Raw genomic sequence first — 22392 nt, forward strand, 5'->3', positions numbered from 1 at the left:
TTTTTTTTTTTTTTTTTTTTTTTTTTTTTTTTTTTTTTTTTTGTGGGGACTGTGTGCCCCGTGAGCTTTATGACAGGTAAATTTGGCAAGGCAGGTCGCTGAATGTCCTCATGTGACTGACTGGTACAATTAGGGACGCTGCTTTGTAAGCCAAGATGACAACATGAGTTTTAGCGTGGTTGTTGGATAAAGTATTGCATTTTTTGTGACGGTGACAGACACAAGAATAATATTCCAGTTCTGAAAAAAAAAATAATTTAAATACAAATTTGTGAAGGCTAGATGAATAAAGGATTAACTGCTAACCCTTTAACATGCAGCTTAGATGACATGAAACCTATTGGGCATTTAATAGAAAAATACACGTGGACCAAGAGCTAATTGTATCAAATGCGTAAGAGACATCACATCTACTTAAGGGACAATGTCACATGTTTGAAAGTGGGCTAAGGAGAGTCAGTCTGGAGGAGAGAGATGTAGGGAGCTGTTCTGAGTCACAGGTGACAGAGAAAAGTCCCTCTTCTTGAACTTCCTTGCCTATATACCACTCGCAGCACAGCATCTGGACCTGGGGGCTCTGATCCTTGCTCTGCTACTAGGCAACCTGGAATCATCATCTCTTTGACCTCTAAAAACACCTGCTTTCACTCCTGTTCATAGTTCCCTGCCAAGGATATCCAAGTTCCTCTTTCTCTCCCAGGTATCTACAAAGAAAGGATGAGTTAGCATCCACCAGACAGGATTTCCACTGACTTTAGCCACATACTTGACGTTATTGGAACACAGTTTTGTGATGAACTTTCCTTCTAAGACAAAACTGGAAATACATGTATGGAATATGGCAGGTGGTTTTTTTTTGGGGGGGTGACTAAAGTGCTTATTGTTTATTCTGCATAACAGATCGTAGGGACCAATAATCTGTCTAGTCCCTGTTCTCTTTTGCCTCTTCCAAGTAGAAGAAAGCATTTGATATCAGAAGTCTCCATTTTTTATAATAGAACTGAGATATGATTTGTGGGTTTTTTGTTTGTTTGTTCATTTGTTCTTGTAGTTTCACAATCATCATAAGCTCAAGACAGCCTTTGCAGCAATAGAAATGTTCTTTTTAACAAGAAGCACAACTGAACTTCTCACAGACTTAAAAATTACAATGAAATAAAAGAGTATTATGCCAGGCGCAGTGGTGCTTGCCTGCCATCCCAGCAACATGGGAGGATGAGGCAAGAGGATTATTAGGTTTGAGGCTAGTCTCACCAACTTAGCGAGACCCTGTCTCAAAACCAAAAAAGAGAAGGGCTGGGAATGCAGCTCAATGGTAAAGTAATCCTGGATTCAATCCCCAGTACCAAAAACAAAATAAAAAGAGTATTCACTTTTGTTTCTGATTATTTTGCTTGCCAGTTTCTTGCTCAAAATAATGTTTGAGCAAAAATGGTATTAGGGTCCCTATGGTGAGGCATACTCTGTTTACAGCAATCCTCTTGTTCAATGGTGTGCATTTATACATTATTACTTCTTTCTCAACAGAGAAGCTTCCGAAACTTGAGGTTTTCACAAGCATTTAAGAGCTTGTGTTATAAATAATCTGTTCCCCCAGTACAGCCATTTTTCCCTGGCCTCTAAACCAAAGCCTTTCCCAGCTCTAATCAGACACAGGTTAATGGCTGACTCTGTCATCAGGCCCAAAACCTCTGAAAGGCATTGTGGGTGGACATTTCCATCTTACTAACATGCTGGTGGGTTGTGTGGATGGTTCCTTGTGCAATATGAACATTTCTTAATTATACTAGTAGTGTTTTCTTGGTACTAACTCCCCCCACCCCCACCCCCAATGAAAAACATTATCATACTTATATATCTCAAACAAAACTTATATATCTCAATTCAGTTAGAATTGCCTACCTGAAAGTCATAATACTTGCTCTCATGCAGCGACATTTTAGAGATAAAAGTTCAAATGGGTTTGAAAATTCAAATTGGAAAACAATTTGCACTGGCAAAGTTGAATAATGAACTTGTCTTAACTTATGCTTAGTTACTTCTTGACACTGGGTAGAGTGACTTATTGTGTTTCCCGTGAAGTCTGAGCTTTTGCAACTGCAGGAGACCCTACGTGACCAGCCGCATCCATGTCTGTGGGAAGCGGAGCAGCAGCTTTGAAATATTCACAACCAACACAATTTTGATTAAAGAAAGAACTCTGGTTTTTAATAGTTTTGATCATTAAAAAAGTTTAAACCTGCATAGCAATCATTTCAAAAATAATTATTTAATGTTCCATAATTAAACTGTACACAACCTAGTCTTGGGACATAGAAGCCAGTGAGGTGAGTTTGGTGCAGTCCCAGGAGCCAGGAGTCAGGTTCTCATTGGCCTTTTTTTTTATCATTCTGTTCGTCTAGGTTTATTTGGATTCTTGGCACAATCTGGCTCCGACGATGAGCGGATCTGCACTGGGAAGAGAGCGCAGCTTGACTCGGGACCTGCTCGCTTCCCCTCCCCCACTTGGCCGCATTCCTCAAAGTCGTTCAATGTCTCGGTATTTCTTCCTCAGGATGGAGACCTGGTCTTTAAAAAGCACGGGGTCGAGCCTCATCTGAGAGTGGATCAGCGGCATGTAGCCAAACCAGCTGGCAAACGTATTCATGCAGCTCTGTCGCTGGGCAAAGTGGTCAGGGTCAGCCCAACGGGAAGCCCGGGAAGTCTAGGGAGAAGGAGAGACAGGACAATGAGAGGTGTGCCCGGTGAGAGGGAAACGCTGCAGGACAATGAGCCAGGTGAGTCACGGGCCAGCAGCAGAGTCCAGGCCTGGGCCCAGCCTCACCGTGCACACCGCAGGGGAAGAAGCAAGGTGCGGGGCGCGTCAGCCTTGCCAGCTGTCCCCAAGGCACCCAAGTTCATCCCTGGGGAAACACACCTATTTCGTTGAAGTTTTCTGAGTTGACTAATTCTCTTGTCAGGGAATGAAAATGCTTACCAAGTAAAACTCAACCATGATGGTCACTAAATGCACTTTTTTTTGTCACCTAGGACCAACTACTATGACTAACAATGCTTTCTTGGTTTCAAAAACAGTTTTTAAAATCCTTCTTGATGCGGGACAGGGTGGCACAGCCTATAATCCCAGCAGTTTAGGAGACAGGAGGATGGCGAGTTCAAAGCCAGCCTTGCAAGTTAGCGAGGCACTAAGCAACTCAGTGAGACCCTGTCTCTAAATAAAATACACAATGGGGCTGGAGATATGTCTCAGTGGCTAGGTTCCCCTATGTTCAATTCCTAAAAAAAAAAAAAAAAAAAAAAAAAAAAAATCCTTGTTGATTTGAAGATACCAGTAGTCAACTGTGAAGTCTGTCTTTCTACCTATTCCACTTCTGGTCTTCTCCTGTCTTTCTACCTTTATAAAGACCTATGGAATCCCTTTGTTTAAAACTCATATGTATAGCTGAAGAAGAAACAAAACCTTACACTTCATGCTCGACTAGTATCACATGGCCGCTAAAAATCTGACCTCCCCTTTATAGACTTTTCTACTGAGATGACTCCACAAAGCACAAGGAGTTTGTCTGTAAGGCTGTTCTTCTGCACTTCAATCCCCTGATTATGCTCTTCTCTTAACCCAAGAATGGTTGCATTTTCTATTCCTTTAAAGTGCCCAAAGATTACTTTTTAAAGGGCAATCAGTTCCTGTAAAGAATCAGTGCTCACCTACAACAGAAAAACATTTCTTCTAGGCAAGTAAAAAAGACCATTAAAATCTTTTTAGCTCTCTATGTTGCCCCTAAGGTTGATTAAATATTTTTAGATCATGTAAATGATTGACATTGATATAAAAGCAAGCTTTAAATGACTTAAGTGCCAAAATTTAAATAGAAAACTAAGCCAATTGTCTTTAAAGCCAAGTTTTTATGAAAACAAGAAAAAGATGGGCTGCTCTATTATAGGAAAAAAAAAAAACTGGGTAAATGAGGAACTCTTTAATGGTGTGTGTGTGTGTGTGTGTGTAAGTTTGTATGTACATATGTATGTATGTGTGTGTGTGTTCAATGTGTTTATATTCCCACACATTGTTACAAATACACTTTCATGGGAAAGTACATTTTAGTGTGAAAATCATTCAGAGTCACTTTAAAACTGTGAGTGTTATCATGCTTGAAAATAACATCAAAATACAAATGTCAAGTTATCTCTGAGCAGCAGAAAAAAAAAACAACCATTCTCTATGAAGTGTTTTCATGAAGTTCATTTGAGCTCACAAACAGTGGGGAAAGTAAAAGCATGAGGTAATAACACCCCCATTTTATGGATGAGGGGGCAGGCTCAGGGATGCTCCAGTCATTTGCTTGCTCCTTTCCTTAGCATTCACACTAGGAGAACTCCACATGGTAAATCAGGGAGGGGTCACAAATGAAGCTGACTGTGGGTTCCCATTGGAAGGGACACTCAGTCCCATAGGTGTCTTGCTTTGTTCCTAAATCCATGTGGGTTTATGGGCCATTTTGGAGGGGCTCTTTCCCATAGTGGCTGACCCCCACACAAGGGCAGGAGTGCTCACATATGCAAATGGAGATACCCAAGAGCATCGGCTCATTCTCATTCACAAATTTAAAAAAAAAAAAAAAAAGTGAATTGAATCATTTAAGTATCTTTTTTTGCCACTAGATTTCAACATTTATTCTGGGTCAACCAACATGTATTAGAAAAGACATTGTTCCTCTGTAATGAAAACTGATCTTAGAGCATGATGTCTGCTTGCTTTACTGGGCACACAAAATTTCAACAAACTCAAGGGTATGGAAGGGAGAAGGGGGCAAATGCAGGACCTGGTTGCATACAGGTAGATCTAAGGTTCCATTGAAATTTGCCCCCATGGGATTTGAAAAATTACTAGAAACATTGCTTTGACTGAATTTGGCAAATCTACGAGAGGGCACAAAATAAACCCCTAAGATTAAATATCCCTGCAACTCCTCTTGCTAGTTTTTTCAGTAACCGGAGGGTAGTAGAATTTTCCACTGGAATCCTTTGCTCACTAAGGACATCTCTTTTGTCATAACCAGGAACTAGAACAGTGCCTGGTAACCTGTATGTGCTCAGGAAATGCTAGATGACTAAATTTTATGAACTTAAAATCCTGTATATTGTTTGCTCTCACTAAATTAAGTAAATGTGAAAAAAAAATCAATTTGGTTAACATGACCCTTGTCAAAACCTAGGTTATTAACACATAATCAACACCTGTTAGAACACGGCCCATGAAAATACCCAAACTGAACTGATACAATCATGTTAAAGACTGCTTATCCAGGTCGACTCCAATCCTGCTGCCTGCTCTGTGATCTAAGTCAGGTAGCTCTAATGCCCTTAATTTATGTTTTTTGATTCTTACATACAATATTGGCTCTGTCCAAGAAGAATAAAAATAGAACAACTTCAACATCTTCAGATGGGTACCAGGAGTCTAAGGTATAGGAAATCTATCAGTGGAATGAACAGAGTCTAGTAAAATTTCCTTTACTTTTAAAAAAGTTTTCCCTTCGATGAGAATGATTTCACCATTTTCACTTTAAAGATGAGCTGAATTTCAGAAGGCAATTGATGTGTCCACAGGTTGTTAAAGCTGGTTCTAGAACTGAAAATCAAATACTGTGACTCTTGGCATTTTACTATGATACATACTCTACTCATGAGCAAACACTGGTGGGCTGTGTTGAAGACAATATTGTTTGCTTGTCATTAAATAAGACACCATGAAAAACTTTAAAGACATTCTCATAGGTCTTCAACTCTATGGACCAAATGTTTGTGCAACAACCCCCCTACCACCACCACTGCCACTGCAGCCCCATTTCCATACTGAAGCCTAATCCTCAATGTGATGGTACTGCAGATGGGAACTCTGGGAAGAGATTAGGTCATGAGGGTAGAGTGTTTAAGAATGGGATTAGAGACCTGATAAAAGGGACCCCAGAGAGCTCTCTTGCCCTTTTTCTAGCATGTGAGAACCCTGCAAGCAGACAGTCATTGATGAGTCAAGAAGCAGACTCTCACCAGATGCTGAATATGCTGGAACCTTGATCGGGCACTCTCTAGCTTGCAGAAGGGTAAGAAATGGATGCTTGTTATTTAAGCCACCCTGTCTATGGTATGCTTGTTATAGCAGCCTGAAGGGACTAAGACAAACTCTAAGGACATATCTTTTGCATGTCCCTGTAGGTTAAATGAGAGCTTTATGTTCATTCCAGAGCTTTTAAATGTGGGGTATTTCTGATATCTCCTCATCAAGCTTCTACAGAGTTCCTGGAGGAACACAAGTCCTCCTTACCTTTGGCTGAACCACCAGTGAGCTAAGCAAGGGAAGAGTTCCCTTACCCTTACCTGTCCCATCATTGTCTCCTTATACTGCTTCTTCTGGGTCACTTTTATTGGAGGCAATTTTGTCACAGCAGACACCAGGAAATTCATGAGAATGTCCTCACAATTGGCCAGTTGGTCCACCATGTTCTTCAAGCTGGCTGGCAGGTAATGGGAGTACAGGTAGTGATAATATCTGTAAAAACCAAAGACAGGTTTCCTAGGGTGTCATTACACAATGACAGGTGGACTTGATGCACATAACCCTTCCTTCAGTCCCTACACATGTTGCTGGAGGGTGATGATGATGATCACTCTCTCTTACCTGCTATATGCCAGATAATATTCTAAAGTGTTTTATAAATGCCTCCTCTAATCCTTATATAGAATCTTTGAGGAGGGTGGTATTATTGTTCCCATTCTACAGATGAGGAAACAAGGTACAGAGATATACATAGCTGCAAATAGTGCTTGCTCGGCTAATTTTAATATCAGTCCGGTCAGTTAGAAACAGACTGAATACTTAGATGGTAAGAGAAGTTACTTACATGTGAGACAAACCATAAGAAAGAATCAGATTCATCTGTGTGGCGGTGGAGGAGGAAGGGGAACAATGAACTTTTGAGAGGTGAAATCTTGAGATCAGGGTTCAGTTTAAATGTTCACACATTGGGCATTTCCAACCCTGTCTCCGAGATGGCAAGATTTTCTATTCTTTACAACAAAGATTAAGGTATGACTGGTGTGATCCCCTCACTAAGACCAAAAAACAGGGTTCCACCAGTGATCCAGTGGGAAATGCTACCTATGTATACTCACTAGTCTGGCTACCTTTCTCCAGATGGCTGGTTTTAAAGACCAAATATATGCAATTGAGTGCAAAATTTAAATCTCCATCCATGGAGATTTTTTCAACATATCCTTTTGGATGTGTTTACATGTCCAAGACTGAACTTCTATATTTTTCACAATTCTCATTCCATCTGTAGCTTTCCCCATCTCTGTTGATGACTGCTCTTGTCCTTCCCATTCTCAGATCAAAGAAACAAAACAACAACAGCATCAAATTCCCCAAACACATAAGTCATTAAATTCTACACCCAATCTATTAAGGGATCATGCTGAAGCATCTTCAAAATATGTCCACAATCTAGTCATTACTTATTATCTCCACTGTTCGCTTCCTGGTTCCAGGCTCCATCATCTCTATAAAATGCCAATCACCTCTTTACAGGTGTTCCTTCTCTACCTGGTCCCTGTGTAGCCTATTATCAACACAGCATCCAGAGTGGATGCCTAAAACATTGACACGGTGTCTATTAATGTTCAAATCCCTGCACTGGCTCTCTGGGTCACTTAGAAGAAAAGTCAAGTCCTCTTGCATATGGGCTCCCTAAACTCCCTGACCTGTTCTAACTTACTCCACTCTCATCACACTGTTCCACCCACATTCTGCCTCTTGGTGTTTATTCTAGCTGTACTTCAGGCCAGAATGCTCTTGACCAGCTTCGTAGTCTCTGCGCATATCTCACCTGCTCAGTAAGCATTGCCTTGGCCACCTGCCAACCTGTTCCATCTCTACCGTTTCTGATTCTTTACTCTTGATACATCTCCTTAACATCCTATTGGGTCTCCCCTGCATTGGCAGAAACTTTTTTTTTTCTGTTTTACTCAATGGCGACCCCAAACATCTACAACAATGTCTGGGGCTCTTCAATTAAGATACACTTTTATTGTCACTATTCTCAACACTGAATTACCCAATATACCTCTGAGCAGAGTTTCCACATTTCAGCTTAACTGAAAAGTACTATTCTGCCACAATTTCAGGAAATGCAATAAGCTAAAAATTTTCACTGGTTTAAAAAACACACTTGCCACAATGACAAAACTTACATGGGGATACAGACTAATGTTCAATAAAGTTAAGATTTGGCCCAAGTCCCTATTTGTGCAGTTGCCAGAAACTAAAATATGAGGAGAGATGAGAGAAATGTGTAAACTGCTCACTTGTGGTAAATAGCAGCTCCTGTCAACACCATGGAGTAGTCGTTTGTCCACTTGGATGTGTACCCCCACCGCTCCTTAGAGTTATCCCAGAAATGGCTGCGTGCAGGGTACCCCACAATCCTCTCCGGGAAGCTCTGCCACACTGTGAAGGCAAAATCCACCTGCAGGCAGAACACAAGCCAAATAAGCAATCAACAGTGTTAACAAATGTCAACAAAACATTACCTTCCCCCTCTAATTCATGATGCAAAAGCCCGAGACTGTTTCGAAACATTAATTCCATGTATTCATCAGCAAATTAAACTGACTGCTTGACATTTCGCCCCATAATTATGCACATTTTAATGTTTTCTGTTAAGGAAATTTCAGATTAGTGTGGAAATGAAAGGAAAAAAAAGTTTGATGATGTCTTTTAGAAATCCTCTCTGTTCAAGCAAAAAAAAAAAGCAGTTATTCCCAGCCCCCACACAAGGTACATGTGACTATTGAGCCACAAGAAGCAGAGACAACGACACATCTGTTTTGTAAATGAGAGCAGACTTCCTGTGTGCATCCAGAGTGAATATATACCACACATCATAACCAGGAGATATCAGGCCAAAGTGACCGAAATTAAAGCATCTTAAGAGCAAGAGAAAAGTTTTTTTTTTTTTTTTTTTTAAGCACAAGTTTAATATGAAGACAGAGTAGGTAACCCTAAAGAAAGAAGAATTCAGGCTTCTCAGGTTTGAAGTGCAAGGAAATTCCACAAAAGCACCCACAAGTGAAATTACTAAGAGTAAGTGAGGACCAGGCCAAGGGAAGCCACAGGATTATATTAAAGAAAAGGTAGCTGAGGGCTTTCCAGTGTTTATAAGGATCCAACGCAAGTCCTTCTGAACCTGCTTCTGTTTTCAAGTGTGTAAGCTCACTTCTGACTTGCTATGATCATTTGATGAATCAAAAATAAAACCAAACAGAAGATAAAAATATAATCCATCATATAATGCTCATAATGGTGTAGTGCTTATAAAGTGATAAACCTGCTTCTAGGTGCTTATATGTTTTTACTTAGTTCATCCTCACCCTGTGAGGTATGTGCTCTTATAATCTTTAATTTACAGGATGGAAAATGAACATATATGAGGGTCAAGTAATTTGTCTGCAGTAGTAAGTGGCAGGGCCAAGATTCCAATCCAGGCAATCTGGTTTCAAGTTCAATGTGTACTGTATTCTAATCTCTCTTTGGCTCTCTCGCTATCGTGTGGAAATCAATTTATGTCTTTATAAGGGTTACTATTTACAGCCTTTGCCCTATTTCTTCTTGATAAGCAAGGCAAATAGAAATTTCATTGATTCTGCAAATAATTCAAGTCTCAGGACTGTGATGGTGGCTGGGGGATTGAATGATGTTGCTAAGTCTCGCCATCAAAGAAGTTCAAAAGAAGAGCAAGTAACCATTCACCAAATCCAAAAGCTGAAAACAGCCCAAGTTCCACCCACTGCAAAGTGTGACCATGAGACACACCTGTAAAGCAAGTGCCACAGCATGGAGACTCAGAAACATTATACTAAGAGAAAGAAGCCAGACAGAAATTGCCACAAGTCACAAGATTCCATGCACAAGAAATATCCAGAATAGGCAAATCCCCAGAGATAGAAGACAGAGCCAGGGGTTGCCAAAGGCTGGGAATGATTGCTTGACTAGTCCAGGGTTTCCATTGTGGATACTAAAAATGTTTTCTAAGGCAGAGGTTATCATAACTGCCCAATATTGTGAACAAATGAATCAGCACAGAATTACATACTTAAATGTTATTTTTTTAAATGCTAATTTTACATTTTTTAAAATTTTTACCTCAACAAAATATATATATATATATATAAAAACCCGGAAGCCAATGGGCCTTGATCAATATTTCCCAAGCTTTTTTGCCGCATTCTCATATCACATATTCAATGTATTAGGAAAGATTTTTCTTCAAATTGACTTTTATAAAAAAAAAAAAAATTACACTTATCCTAGGTAAAAATACCAGTAAAATTCTGGGTTTGATTATTGGTAATATTATTTTCTAACAAACACTAAATTAAAAACAATTGTTTAAATAAAATACTTCTAATGAACCATGAACAACTCTTTTCTATTTTATGTACACAAACCATCTTTTTGGAAACACTGGCCTGGGTGATTTTTAAAGATCCTTTTATCTCCAAATTCTTCAGGCTTCCAAGTCACTCTTTTTGTAAACAGCCATAAATTCTGTGTGAAACTTTGGTGTCTGTGATGGTTAATTCTATGCACTAACTTGACTGTACCAAGAGGAACCTGGAGGAAAAGATCACTTCTGGGCATGTCTGAAGATTCACATTCCAATCAATGGACTCCAATGAGGCAGATTGTGCTCCCAACCTGCCTGGGCAGTATTCAATGCATGGAGGGGCAGGAGGCAACAAAAAGGTGGAGGAATGAGGAATTCACTTTCTTTCCTTCCTGCCTGCTGGCTTCTGCTGGGCCATCACCCCTTACTGCTATTGTTCTGGGACTTAATCATTAGCTGCCATGATTCTCAGGCCTTCCTGTATCCCCAGTTTACAGATGGCAGATTGTGAACATCCGATCCTCCACAATCCTTCAGGCAACTCCTCATAATAAATCTCCACTAGCTCTGTTTCTGTGGAAAACTCTAATACACTCCCCTATCTCAAGATGAAAAGATTTAACATGGCTTACTCCCCAGAAACGTACCTTGAGGGGAGTTGGGGGAGGAGGCTGGTGTAACATACATTAAGAAAACTTGGTGGGGAATGGGACATCTCAAAAACACAGCAGGGGAGCAGGCAGCATTAGCCAGGAGACTGAAATTAGGTCACGATAACCTATACATTGTCACTGGCATCCAATACTAATGGCACCAACTGATGGGCCAGTACATTCTGCTGCCTGTTGTCAAAGAATCTGACCGGCTGTCAGCACTCTTTGGGGTTTTCCATTATTCTTTGAAAAGGAAACACATGCACGGGCAGCTACTATAGAACCCAATGGGGTGTTTTTTATCACATGAATTTCTTACCCTCTCAAAGCTGTTTCAAGTCATTTCAAAGGAACTCAAAAGTAAATTCAGATAAAAACTATGATTCTTGGGATAGCTCTGCTTTCATGGAGATCATTAACACATCAAAGAAGGCAGAGGTCAGCTTAAGGCCTGTTCTCTTAAAAATCAACATCTGTTTTCTTTTGAGGATTTGCAGCAACCCAGATAAATGTAAATAACTATAAACCAACTATATCTAATACCCTTTATAGGATGCTGTTTAAAACTCTATCGTTAATGCTACAGAGAGACATTTACACAAGCTGGGAACCCTTAGAGAGGAAATAAGCTGAACCAACATCTATTCACCTAAAAAAAGAGAGGAGAGAAATCCTTGCCCACGACCATTTTAGGCAACATAACCACTACACTGATGAGCGGGCAAAAGCAAAGCAGACTGCCAGCCTCTTAAATTTACATATCATTTTCAACCCACGTTGACTTCTAATTACTTCACATACAACACATGTTCTTCCCAGCATGCACAGAGTGGTTGGAATTGCTATTCTTTGAAAGGAAATTCACCAGCACAAAGATGCATCACAACAGCTGAAAGTTATTTCACAATGGGACATGAAAAAACAAACCCTAGGATGAGACTAATTGCCTCGTGCCCAGGGGAAGAGATAAAAGAGGAATCCATCCATACTCCAGGCCACAGGACGATGACTCAGGTAGTGGTCTTGACCATTCAATCCCCCATGACAATGTGCTGTTTTTCAGTGTTTGCCCTCTGAGATGTACTGCCCACTCTTTCTGCCCTGCTCTAGGCACTGGGAATGATGGGACCTCAGGGACTGCACCACCTGGTCCTCCTTACTGGCTGGTGTCTGGTTAGGTCAGGTCAATGGGAAACACCAGCAAGAAAATGGAGATGGGACCAGAGAAGTCAAATGTCTCCTCCCTGCGACCTTCTTACTTTGGTACCAGAGTTCTGGCAGCAGCCATGTCTCTCCGTGAGCACAGCCCTTGTAGGGAGGCCTCTCCTTTTCCTCCAGGTCTAGGGGTAGACACTGCTTCCTGATCTTGCAGGTACCTCCCTACCCATCCCTCCTAAGTAATCCCAGATTCTTCCACTTGAATCCTTCCCCTTGAATCATCTGATTCAAATTCTGTTTGCTGCCAGGACTTTGATAGATAGAGGCAGGAACTGTGTAACCAAAGTACCTGGCATAGAGACCAGAACAAAGAAATCTCTCAATAAATACTTGTTGAATGAATGTGCTCCTGGGATGCCAGCTTCCCTTGCAGGAAGCAACAGAAAAATGCAGGCTGGTGTGTCTCCCAGCTTGTATTTCATAGCTATCTCTCCCTCTGAATGTGAAGCATCTCTTCTCCTGGCAACCCTTGCTCCAGACAACCCTTGCTCTGGCCGCTGCACAGGCACAATTGGCTGTGTGTTCCCCCTTTAATCCACACAGCGCTCACTCCCTCAGCCATTCATTCAACAAGTATTTATAGAGCTTTGGCTACACAGAAAGCATTTTAACAAGGTGAGGTCCGGGACATTGTGTCCTGGGGTTATTTAGGTTGCCCTTGTACATAGCATCTGTTCAACTCCATCGGATGGAAACTGGAAGCAGCCGTGGAATTTCAAGAAAGAGACACTGAATTGGGTGGCCTAGGTCAACACCAAGGCCCACTGTTAGAGCCAGTGTGGGGTCCAGAAGAGTGTGTGCTGCTCAGTGCTTATGCTTAACTAGAAAGGAAAATAAAAACGAGTAAAAGAGGCAAGAGAAAGGTAGAGGGGGGAGGATAAACAGTTAAGTCTCCATGCTGTTTCAGCAGCTAGCATGAATAGAATGTTTCTGATATATTACATTTTTATACAGTTGTCTTTGATCTCAACTATGCCTTAAAGTAAGGCTTCAGAGATCAATACTCATTCGAGTTGTAAAAAATTGGTTTTCTATCATATCTGTCTTCTCCCCCACATGCATTTTTTTTTGTGGGGGGAATCTTATTTTTGGTCAAATATCTGAACTCCTAAAATAGCAGGAGTCTCCATCTCAGCCTTAAAGTAGGGGGTGGGCAGAAGAGCGCTTTAGGTCAAGATGGGAAAACTGCCTTTAGAACCCAGAACAGCAATTCCTAACAGGCATCTCACAGGGATTGGGATAAGTAGGGAAGGATGGGTGTCAGAATCTGGACTGCACAGTCTCAGGATAATGCATTAGAGAACCCCCAACCATTGGCAGTACTCACCTGCCCCCAACTGTGCTTTTTAAGAGCAAAAAAACGGAGGGCAGGCTGCAGGGAAGAGACAGGCCCAGTCATGCAAATGAGAAGCCAATTAGCAGAGAAAACAAAAGAAGAAATGCCCTCCTCCGCGTGCCAGGTGGGGCAAGGTGCTGGGTTAATTAAAACCAATTCTGCAGAAAGTTTTGAAAAATGTTTTCAACTTTCACCACAGCAAAGGCAAGAGAAGGGCTGGCACCTGGGGACGTGGGGCACTTGCTGGAAGAAGTCTCCAGCCCACTTAGGGCTGGCCCTTACCTCAGTCGTGGAGAGCACAGTGTCCTCGTCAAGGCTGAGCACAGCGTCTGTGATGATGTTGTCATAGGGCAGAAACCGGCTGCTCATCACCTGCAGAGTAGGCAGAATGCAGGCAGGAGGGAGGGAAGGAGGGAAAAACAGAGGTATCATTAGAGTCCTGTTTTCAGGACAATTCCCCCTTCCTCACCTTCATAAAGATGCTCTACTGCCTGGTCATTCCTCAACTTTGAAAGATTTCTGCTCCCTTTTGTTCAACAACTACTGGGCACCTTCCGTGTACCAGGCACCTTGCTGGTTGAAGGAGGACAAAGATAAATAAGATATGTGCCCTGTCTTTGAGGAGCTCGTAGTCTGTAGAGACCACAAATCATTTGACTAGTTTTAGCTCAAACTGAAAAATGCCAAGAGACCAGAGGACAGAGCAGTCAGTTGCCTGGAAGAGCAGAGGAAGACAGGACCTTGAGGGGCAGATATCACCAGGTGCAGATGGCAGTGGGCAGTACACATAGGAGGCTCTGCAGATGCAAAGGGATGGAAGAGAGAATCAGCACCTGGAAGGCAGGATGGAATGAAAAAGAGGTGTGGCCAGGCTGATCACAGGTCTGCAAATATTTACAAATTCCACTATATGTTTATTTTAGTACAGAATATAAAGAATATATTGTCATTTCTATTGTAGCTATACCAATCTAGGATAGTAATACAAGTTAATTTACAAATCATTTCATTAAAGTAAAACTAAGTATGGGCAGGGGATATAGCTCAGTTGGTAGAGTGCTTGCCTTGCATGCACAAAGCCCTGGGTTCAATCCCCAGCATCACAATAAATAAATAAATAAGACTAAGTTGACTTAAAGAAAAATTTTTAGTAAGTAATAACACATGTAATTCACAGATTTAGAAAAATTGTGCAAATAATTTAAGAATAAATTCTGGGCAAATCCAGAATCAGGCATGGTGAGATGTGTGTGTGTGTGTGTGTGTGTGTGTGTGTGTGTGTGTGTGTCTGGTTGGGGCTTTGAGAACAAGGGCATCAGCAGGAACATGGAGAATGGGGAGGCCACTGTGTGACAGTCATGCCTCCTCCCTTTGTGTAGAATACATCACCCAAGAACTAGTATTTTTTTGACCATTTAGTATGTACCAGGAAATGTTCCAAGTCCTTTATAAACATCATCTCATTTCATCTTTATAACAACCATATTATAGAGGAGGAAACTGGGGAGCAAGAAGGAAAAGTGCTTTGCCCAAGATGCACCCTGGTTTCAACCTGGGAGCTCTGACTGAGCATTTCAGCCATAGTGCTGTTAACGGTGGCAGGTCTGGAAAGAACCTCAAAGTGAACGTGGGGACAGATGAGGTGACTGCACCTTCACTGCTGTCCTCTGGAAGTATGTAACGGTTATGTCGGTCGGCTCTTCTGAATTCACACAGAGAGACCTGAGACAAGATGCTTGCCATCGCCTGAGAAGCACAAAGCCCAGAGACTGAAGTAGCTCAACAATGGAGATGAAGGGGAAGGGGAGGAGGAAGAAGAGACACCTAACTGGCTGCCAAGGCACACACGCTCTGCAATTCTGAGCTCCCCAAAGAAGGCCCAGCTGTGCCGATATGGAGAAGCCAGCTCATCTGCAGGACTCCATGCCTGCGAAGCATGGGCATCTTCAGACATTAAAGACTGGCTGGCCGGAGCCATGCTAACCTTTCTCTGAGAGCTCAAGGAACAAAGCTGCAGTGTGACTGGCTTCAGGGGCTGCTCCTACACATTTGTCAACTGAGTCAGGCTTTCTTTCCTAAAACATCTTTCTCAGGCTTTCAAAATAAAATAAAACACAAAGCGATCAGCAGCCACATACACTCGGCACTCAGAAATCTCAGCCCGAAGCAGTTCTCCTGATCCTGTTTACATGTCCACTGAGGAAGGAAAGACCCATTAGCTGCCAGCTTAGCGTTGCCCTGACCTTTCCCTTGTTAGGCCTGTAGGGGAAAACTGCAAAGACAAGGCCCATAAATTCAAAACAGAATTTCACAGCCAAAGCAGCATACACACATCGATTTTCAATTCAAGGCTAGATCTGGAGATTTTAAATGGAGAATAAGGAGGTCCTAGAATTCTTCCTTGTCATTTGCTCGCTGGCTTTAAAGGATCTGTTTTCTCTTCTCGGAACCTGCTTCATCAATGGGTCACGAACCCATCAGCCAGCCACTTTCAAGTGTAGTGGAAAAACAGGGGCTTTTTTTTTTTTTTTTTTAAATACTTTGCCTTAGTCACCTTCCTGAATGGGTTAGTGGGAGAGGAACCAAGGAAAGTGCCAAGTCAATCATGAGTGAACTGGGTTTTCCCTGTGAGTTCACCTAAAAAGTATTTTACCACATGAGCATCCCACTCCTTCAGAACTAACAAACAGCACTAGGTAATGACCAAGACTCAGGAAGTTTACTGTCTAGTGTGGCAGATAAGAAATGCATACAAATAATTCCACAAAGCTTGGTAGTGCTCGTTTGAGCATTTACTATGTGTCCACACTCCTTGGTACACCTGTATGAATAGCAGCGCTCATTTGATCCTTTTAGCTACTGCATTAGTTAGGTATTATCAGTGCTTCCACCTACTGAAGGAAGAAGCCCTTTTAGTAACTCACGTTAGGTCACACAAGAGTAAGTCTGATTCTAGAACCTGTGACAAATCAGGATGTGATAATACCTCCCAGAAGAATAGCCAACAGCTACTGAACTCCTGGTGTGTGTGTAACAGGTACACTGGGCTAAGCAGCTGATCAACAGTATCTCATTTAATCTTTGAGTAGGTCTCTGTAGTAGCTCAGGCTCCTTAAAATACACAGTATAAAGCAATACTTCAATGAAAAGGCTTCCTCCCTAGGAGGGGCAATCATAGGACATTGACAGGGAGAGAAAAGACACACATCATGGGGCCCACTAGATCAGTGGCCTGTGACTAAACAAACTGCCAGGAGCCCAGACATAGATATGGCTGGGAGAATCTGAGGTATCTCATGAAAGACACTGGATAAAGTCCACGGGAAAGGTACTATTTTCATCATCACCATTTTACAAATAAAGCAATTGGGAGGGTTTTTTTTTTTTTTTTTTTTTTCTCATCAAGAGTAAAAAAATAAAGTCAGTTAATGAATCAGTGCATGACGGTGCTATACTACCTACAGGAGTCAGAACAGCTCCAGTCACTGAGACTGGATCCGATCTGAACATCCTGACACATCCAAACCAAGACATCAACCCAGAAAGAGATCTGGTCACTCAGGGCAGGATACAAACTGGAGTTGCCTGCATACCTCTGAGCACTGACCAGGGCTGCAGGCTCTGTCATGGGATCACTGCAGTTACTATGACAGACTGTTCTTCTAGGAAGGTAGATATAAGAGGTTGGGGGCAAAAGAGTTTTGTGTGCCAGTCCCTTTGGGAAACTAGGGTTGACAGGGTAGAACGACTGATGCCCAGAGCATGTGGCTGGACTCCACCCCTATGAATATTAACTGCATTTATCTGGTTCCTCATGGTGTTCTAAGCCTAGAACACAGTGCCCAGCACACAGTAGGCATCATAAATGGCAACTGAATAGATCCTGACCGGGAGACCACAGCAACTCTATGCATCAGGTTGAGCCATATGAAGCCGTCACTTTTGAGGAATTGAATGATGATTTCAAATGGTTTGACCCATAAGTTGATATTCTGTTATTCTGGCTCAGGGGTGTTTTACTTAGTGGGAGCCAGTCCCTCATGACCTGATCCCTTGAGAAATAATAAAGTTAGTCTCTTAGATGACACTGCTTCATCCAACTTAATTTCATTTAGTAGCGTCTGATTTCTTCACAAATGGGAAAATCTACAAGAAAGCAACAAGCAGAAGTTGGAGAGATGAGCTCGCCACCCACTGCCAAGAGCAGAGGAAGTTTCCAGGCGTAGCAGCTGGTGAACAGGGCTTACAGGACGCAGGGGAATGACGACAAACAGTAAGAGTTGAGGAGAGCAGTCAAGTTTTAAGGCAAATGGCAAGACAAAAACTAGAGAGAGGGACATAATGGTCAACGGTATCTATATGGTGAAACAGCAGAAAGACGAGAAGGCTGAGTATGGCCAGATGACACTTGGCATCCACTGTCAGTTTAGCACATTAGCAAATGAAGTATCCAAAGGGCCACAAGATGATCCCAGAGCGTTCAGCTGGGCAGAGTGGACTGGAGATCTGAAGCAGGGATCAGAGAGCAGCCCCGTGAGAGACTTTGGATAGAAGCACCCAAACAAAATTAGGGTGAAATGTCCTTTTTAGGTAACTGTGAGGAAGTTATCTAACATCTTTTCTGAAAGACATTTGGATTCATAACTAAGCAAACCCACGTAGCACCACCATCCTCAAGATTTGTGGAAAGGTTACTATTGCAAGGCCCCGAATTCATGCAACCCTATGGGATATGCATCATTATTTCTACTTTGTGAATGAGGAAAATGAAGCTCTAAGAACTTACATATATATATATATATATATATATATATATATATATATACACAAAGTCAAAAGTTACTAGTTTTGGGATTAAGACCCAGGTTTGCTGATTCCAAAGCCGATGGCTGTTAAAGCTAAGGATATTCTGAGACAAGTGCAGTTTTAGAAAGCATAATCTGCAGAGCTCTTATGGGTGTTGACCTTCTAGGGTGAACACCGACAGTGGCCCATGAAGAAACAAAGATTCCATGGTAGTTTCCCATGAGGAACTTGAGGCCTACCTTGCTTTCTCCTTCAATGACGATGACAGGCACAGCAGTGGCAGGCCAGCGGTGTTTGGCTGGTAGAGGTTTGTCACAATTCCATAGAACTATGATCTGAAAGGAACAGGTCATTAGATGGATGGCCGGTTTAGGTGTATCTAATGCAGGTCTCCAACCCAAAGGCTCTTCTGATAGATAGAGAGCCACAGGGAAGCTGGAGAGTCCAGTCAGGCAGAAGGGACAACACCAAAACTGAAATCCAAAGTCAGACCACTCCCACACAACCCTGAGAATCTCATCACTTCAACAACCAGAGAAAGGAACAGAAAGCACAACCTAAAAATGGGTCTGTGGGGTAGGAGGAAAGAAGTAACTTTAAGGTTGCTGGAGCTTAATAAAGTAGATTCCAAAATTCTGATATCTTACGATGATGAGGAAGATCAACTCTGATCAAGTTAAATAAAAATGTATACTAAACATCTGAACATCTGTTGTACACTTGAGCTATGCCAGGCAATGTGGGCGAAATAAAAGAATTCAAGATAGATCTAGGATGAGCTTATGTTTGGAGTTTCCAGAATGATTGCTGATTTTTATGTGACTTTATAATTTCCAATAAAGACACTTAGTTCAAAAACATGTGAGCTTCAACATGACTTGATTCTTTCCACATTTATAAACCTTCTTACATATACTAATTCACAAATCAGAAAAACCACTGTTAAAAGAGTATGGGGCAATACTGATTTGAAAAATACTGTTATCATAGTCATGATCTTCTGCTCTTACTTTTATAGTCATGGTTGTGAAAGAAAAGTTGGTGCCTCCTGACACCAACAAGGCTGTTTCTTCTATTGAACTTAGCATCCCACAGCTCTGGGTGATCCAGGGGCCTTCTGATGTTACTCTTATCATTTTGACACTTAGAAACAAAATAACGTACTTACATATAAAAATGTGTAAAGCGTGCGCTTCTGAGTGTGTGTGTGTGTGATCAAAATAGCGCAAAGGTCTTTCTGTAACTCACCCCTACCTGTGCCAGGTTTTACTTCTAAGAATCTTTGGGTTGATGGAAATAGTAACAAGGCTTGGCCCATGAAAGGAGAGTAACAGGGTCTGATGCTACATAGCCCTGCGAGCCAAGCGTCTAACAGGTAAGGAGCCAGGAGGAAGCTCTGATCTGCTGAGGAGAAGAGGGCAGGTGCGCTCACCTGGGCACAGTACTGAGACTTGGCTGCAGCCACGAGAAGCTTCAACACTGGCTGGGACTGAGAGACCAGGGGGGTCACCGCATGGATGACTGCAGTGAATTTGGAGGGGGGCTTTAAACCTGCGAAGGAAAGCAGAGAGGGGCCTAATGGAACACTGAAAAACAAGACTGAGAAAATGACTCCTTCTTGCTCCATTGCTTCACCTTGGAGCTAATGTTCCCTTCTAGCATATTTTCCCTTTGCCTCTTACGTCCTGACAGAACAGAAATGAGGTGAAAAGCTGCAACTTAACTACTGCCTCAGTCTGGAGACCTCAAAACATGACAGATTAATGTCCATTCCCAGGTTCTTCCTCTGGCACCCCCTCCCTCCCTTGGCGATGTTTCTTGCATCTTTCTTCAGCTTCTCAGTCCCAATGTCTACACACACACACACACACACACACACACACACCACTCACACTCTCAAGCAATCTTCTCTTCCAGTTCACTTCTATCTCAATATGAATTTACACAAATGTGTTCTCTCTGCCAGGGGTTTGCATATATCTGATTCTTAATTATGCAACTGACATTTTTTTTTTTGCCTGATTAATAGTATTTCAAATAATAATGAGCAACTGACAAAGGTTAAAAGAACAGCACCCAGAACCTGCCTGTCTAGGCTAGGGTTCTATCTAAGTTCTACCACGTAGTGGTGGGACCTTGGAAAATTACTTAACTCTCTGAGTTCCCACAGCTGTGAAATGGGGCTTCAAGTAACAGTATAAAACTTCAGAGTTACTGTGAGGATTAAATAAGTTCATGCACATGAAGCAATTAAAATGGGACTTACAAGTCATATGAGTTCAGTACATGTTGGCTGTTTTCCCCACATCCCCTCCCACCACAATCATTATTTTGGAAAGGAAGCCCCAGTACTCCAAGAATCTTTTCTCTGTGAGGCAGTAACATATCTGAGACCAAAAGTATGTGATGCTGACTCCTACACATGGTGTGCTCTGAAGCCCTGGGTAGAGAAGGGTCATACATATGCAACACAACCACGACCACCAAAGAGAAAGCAAAGCAGCGAGATGGCTTCTCCTGGTGAGTCTTCCCACAAGAACCCATAAAAAGTTAGAATTACGTTAAGAACCTTTTAAAATGTCATTAGTTTAGAGCCACTAATTTAGTAGCTTAAATGAGAACAAGAGAACACAGGGACATTGGAGTTAAGCTTTGATATCGAAGGGATCAAGGTTAGAATCAGACTATACATGTTACAGAGTTATATGAATGTTTTGTAGAGAAAATTACATCATCTGATCAGCACTTTATTTGTAACGTAGAAAGAATATCATGGCCCCGCTACCTAGGCAAACATTCAAGAAAGAATAAACACAATTGAGGAACTGCATTTTTAACAATGGGAACAAGTTGCTGGTTTTAGATTTCCCTATAATAGTTTAAGAAGCATCCTTGACACATTTCTAATGTGCTAACTCAGAGTAAAAACCACAAAACTCTAAAAGAGATGATATGAAAATTCCTAACTGCTGCCTTCATTGGACAATTACTAAATTCTAAATGTATTACCCTATCTGGACTGTTCAGTGAATTTGATATGGTCCCCATAACATGTTTGGTTTGGGTTTAAGGGTTCTGTGTCACTCACTGTGGGTGCTTCAGGCCATGGATTTCTTTATGTTTCATATTACTGGTTTCATGTTAAACACGTAAGTTTAAAATGGTGAGATGGTTTGGAAAATAATAGCCTAGGGCGAAAATCTTGAGTCTTTCTGCCACAACAACTTGCAAGATGCTTTACCATCTCAGGGTTTCTGTGGTGCTCTGATAAAGGACAACGTCCAAGGCTCGGGTACCATGAGAGCCACCAGGGCTCAAACCGTGTAAATGTCTATGGCAGCAGAAGTGGCCTATTGTGGAGCTTTCTCCCCGTCGTGTAGTCTCCCTTTCCCCACTGTAATTAGATTAAATGCTGCTTGAGAGCAGAGATGTATTTTATTTGACCTTTTATTCCATGCACCTAGCATTGCATTAGAACAGCATATAAGAGGAGCACCATAAATGTTCAGAGAATTAATAAATGTGCCCTTGTCATACATTCCTAGTTATTTCTCCTTTACCTTTATTAATTCAGTTTTTCTTTGGTATAGATAGAGATTGTGGGAAAAAAAAGTTGGGAGAGCTCTTCTAACTCTAGTTTATATATGAAGAGACCTAAATTTATAGCTAACATTATTACATTCAAAATGACCCATAATTTGAGGATCCTATATTTTAATAAGAAATAACTCTATTAAATATAAAGAGTAGCTTCTCCGATGAGAAACGAGGCTCCCCAACACCACCGCCCTCACTTTTCAGTGCTCTACTGGATTTATAATTCTTGAACTTGATATGCCATTTACAACGGGGCTCTGAAGGCTGTCTGTAGCGCAGGCTATTGGGAAGACCCCACTATAGAACAGAAGAATCAGGGATCTGTCCTTTTGGGTCACAC

General features: G+C 41.7%; 1 protein-coding gene across 1 annotated transcript in view; it reads right to left on the minus strand.

Moving 5' to 3' along the window:
* Window positions 1-1026: 1026 nt before the first annotated feature.
* Ext1 (exostosin glycosyltransferase 1) overlaps window positions 1027-22392 on the minus strand; it is a 265489-nt gene continuing 244123 nt past the window's right edge. The window contains exons 6-11 of the mRNA XM_015486395.2: window positions 19888-20006; window positions 18695-18790; window positions 13932-14021; window positions 8362-8522; window positions 6376-6547; window positions 1027-2704 (exon numbers count right to left, since the gene is read on the minus strand). Of these exons, the coding sequence (XP_015341881.2) occupies window positions 2519-2704; window positions 6376-6547; window positions 8362-8522; window positions 13932-14021; window positions 18695-18790; window positions 19888-20006 (824 nt within the window). The 3' untranslated portion in view covers window positions 1027-2518. The remainder of the gene's footprint in view (window positions 2705-6375; window positions 6548-8361; window positions 8523-13931; window positions 14022-18694; window positions 18791-19887; window positions 20007-22392) is intronic.

The sequence above is a fragment of the Marmota marmota genome, unplaced genomic scaffold (assembly GCF_001458135.2).
Source record: "Marmota marmota marmota unplaced genomic scaffold, marMar, whole genome shotgun sequence".
Classification (NCBI taxonomy): domain Eukaryota; kingdom Metazoa; phylum Chordata; class Mammalia; order Rodentia; family Sciuridae; genus Marmota; species Marmota marmota.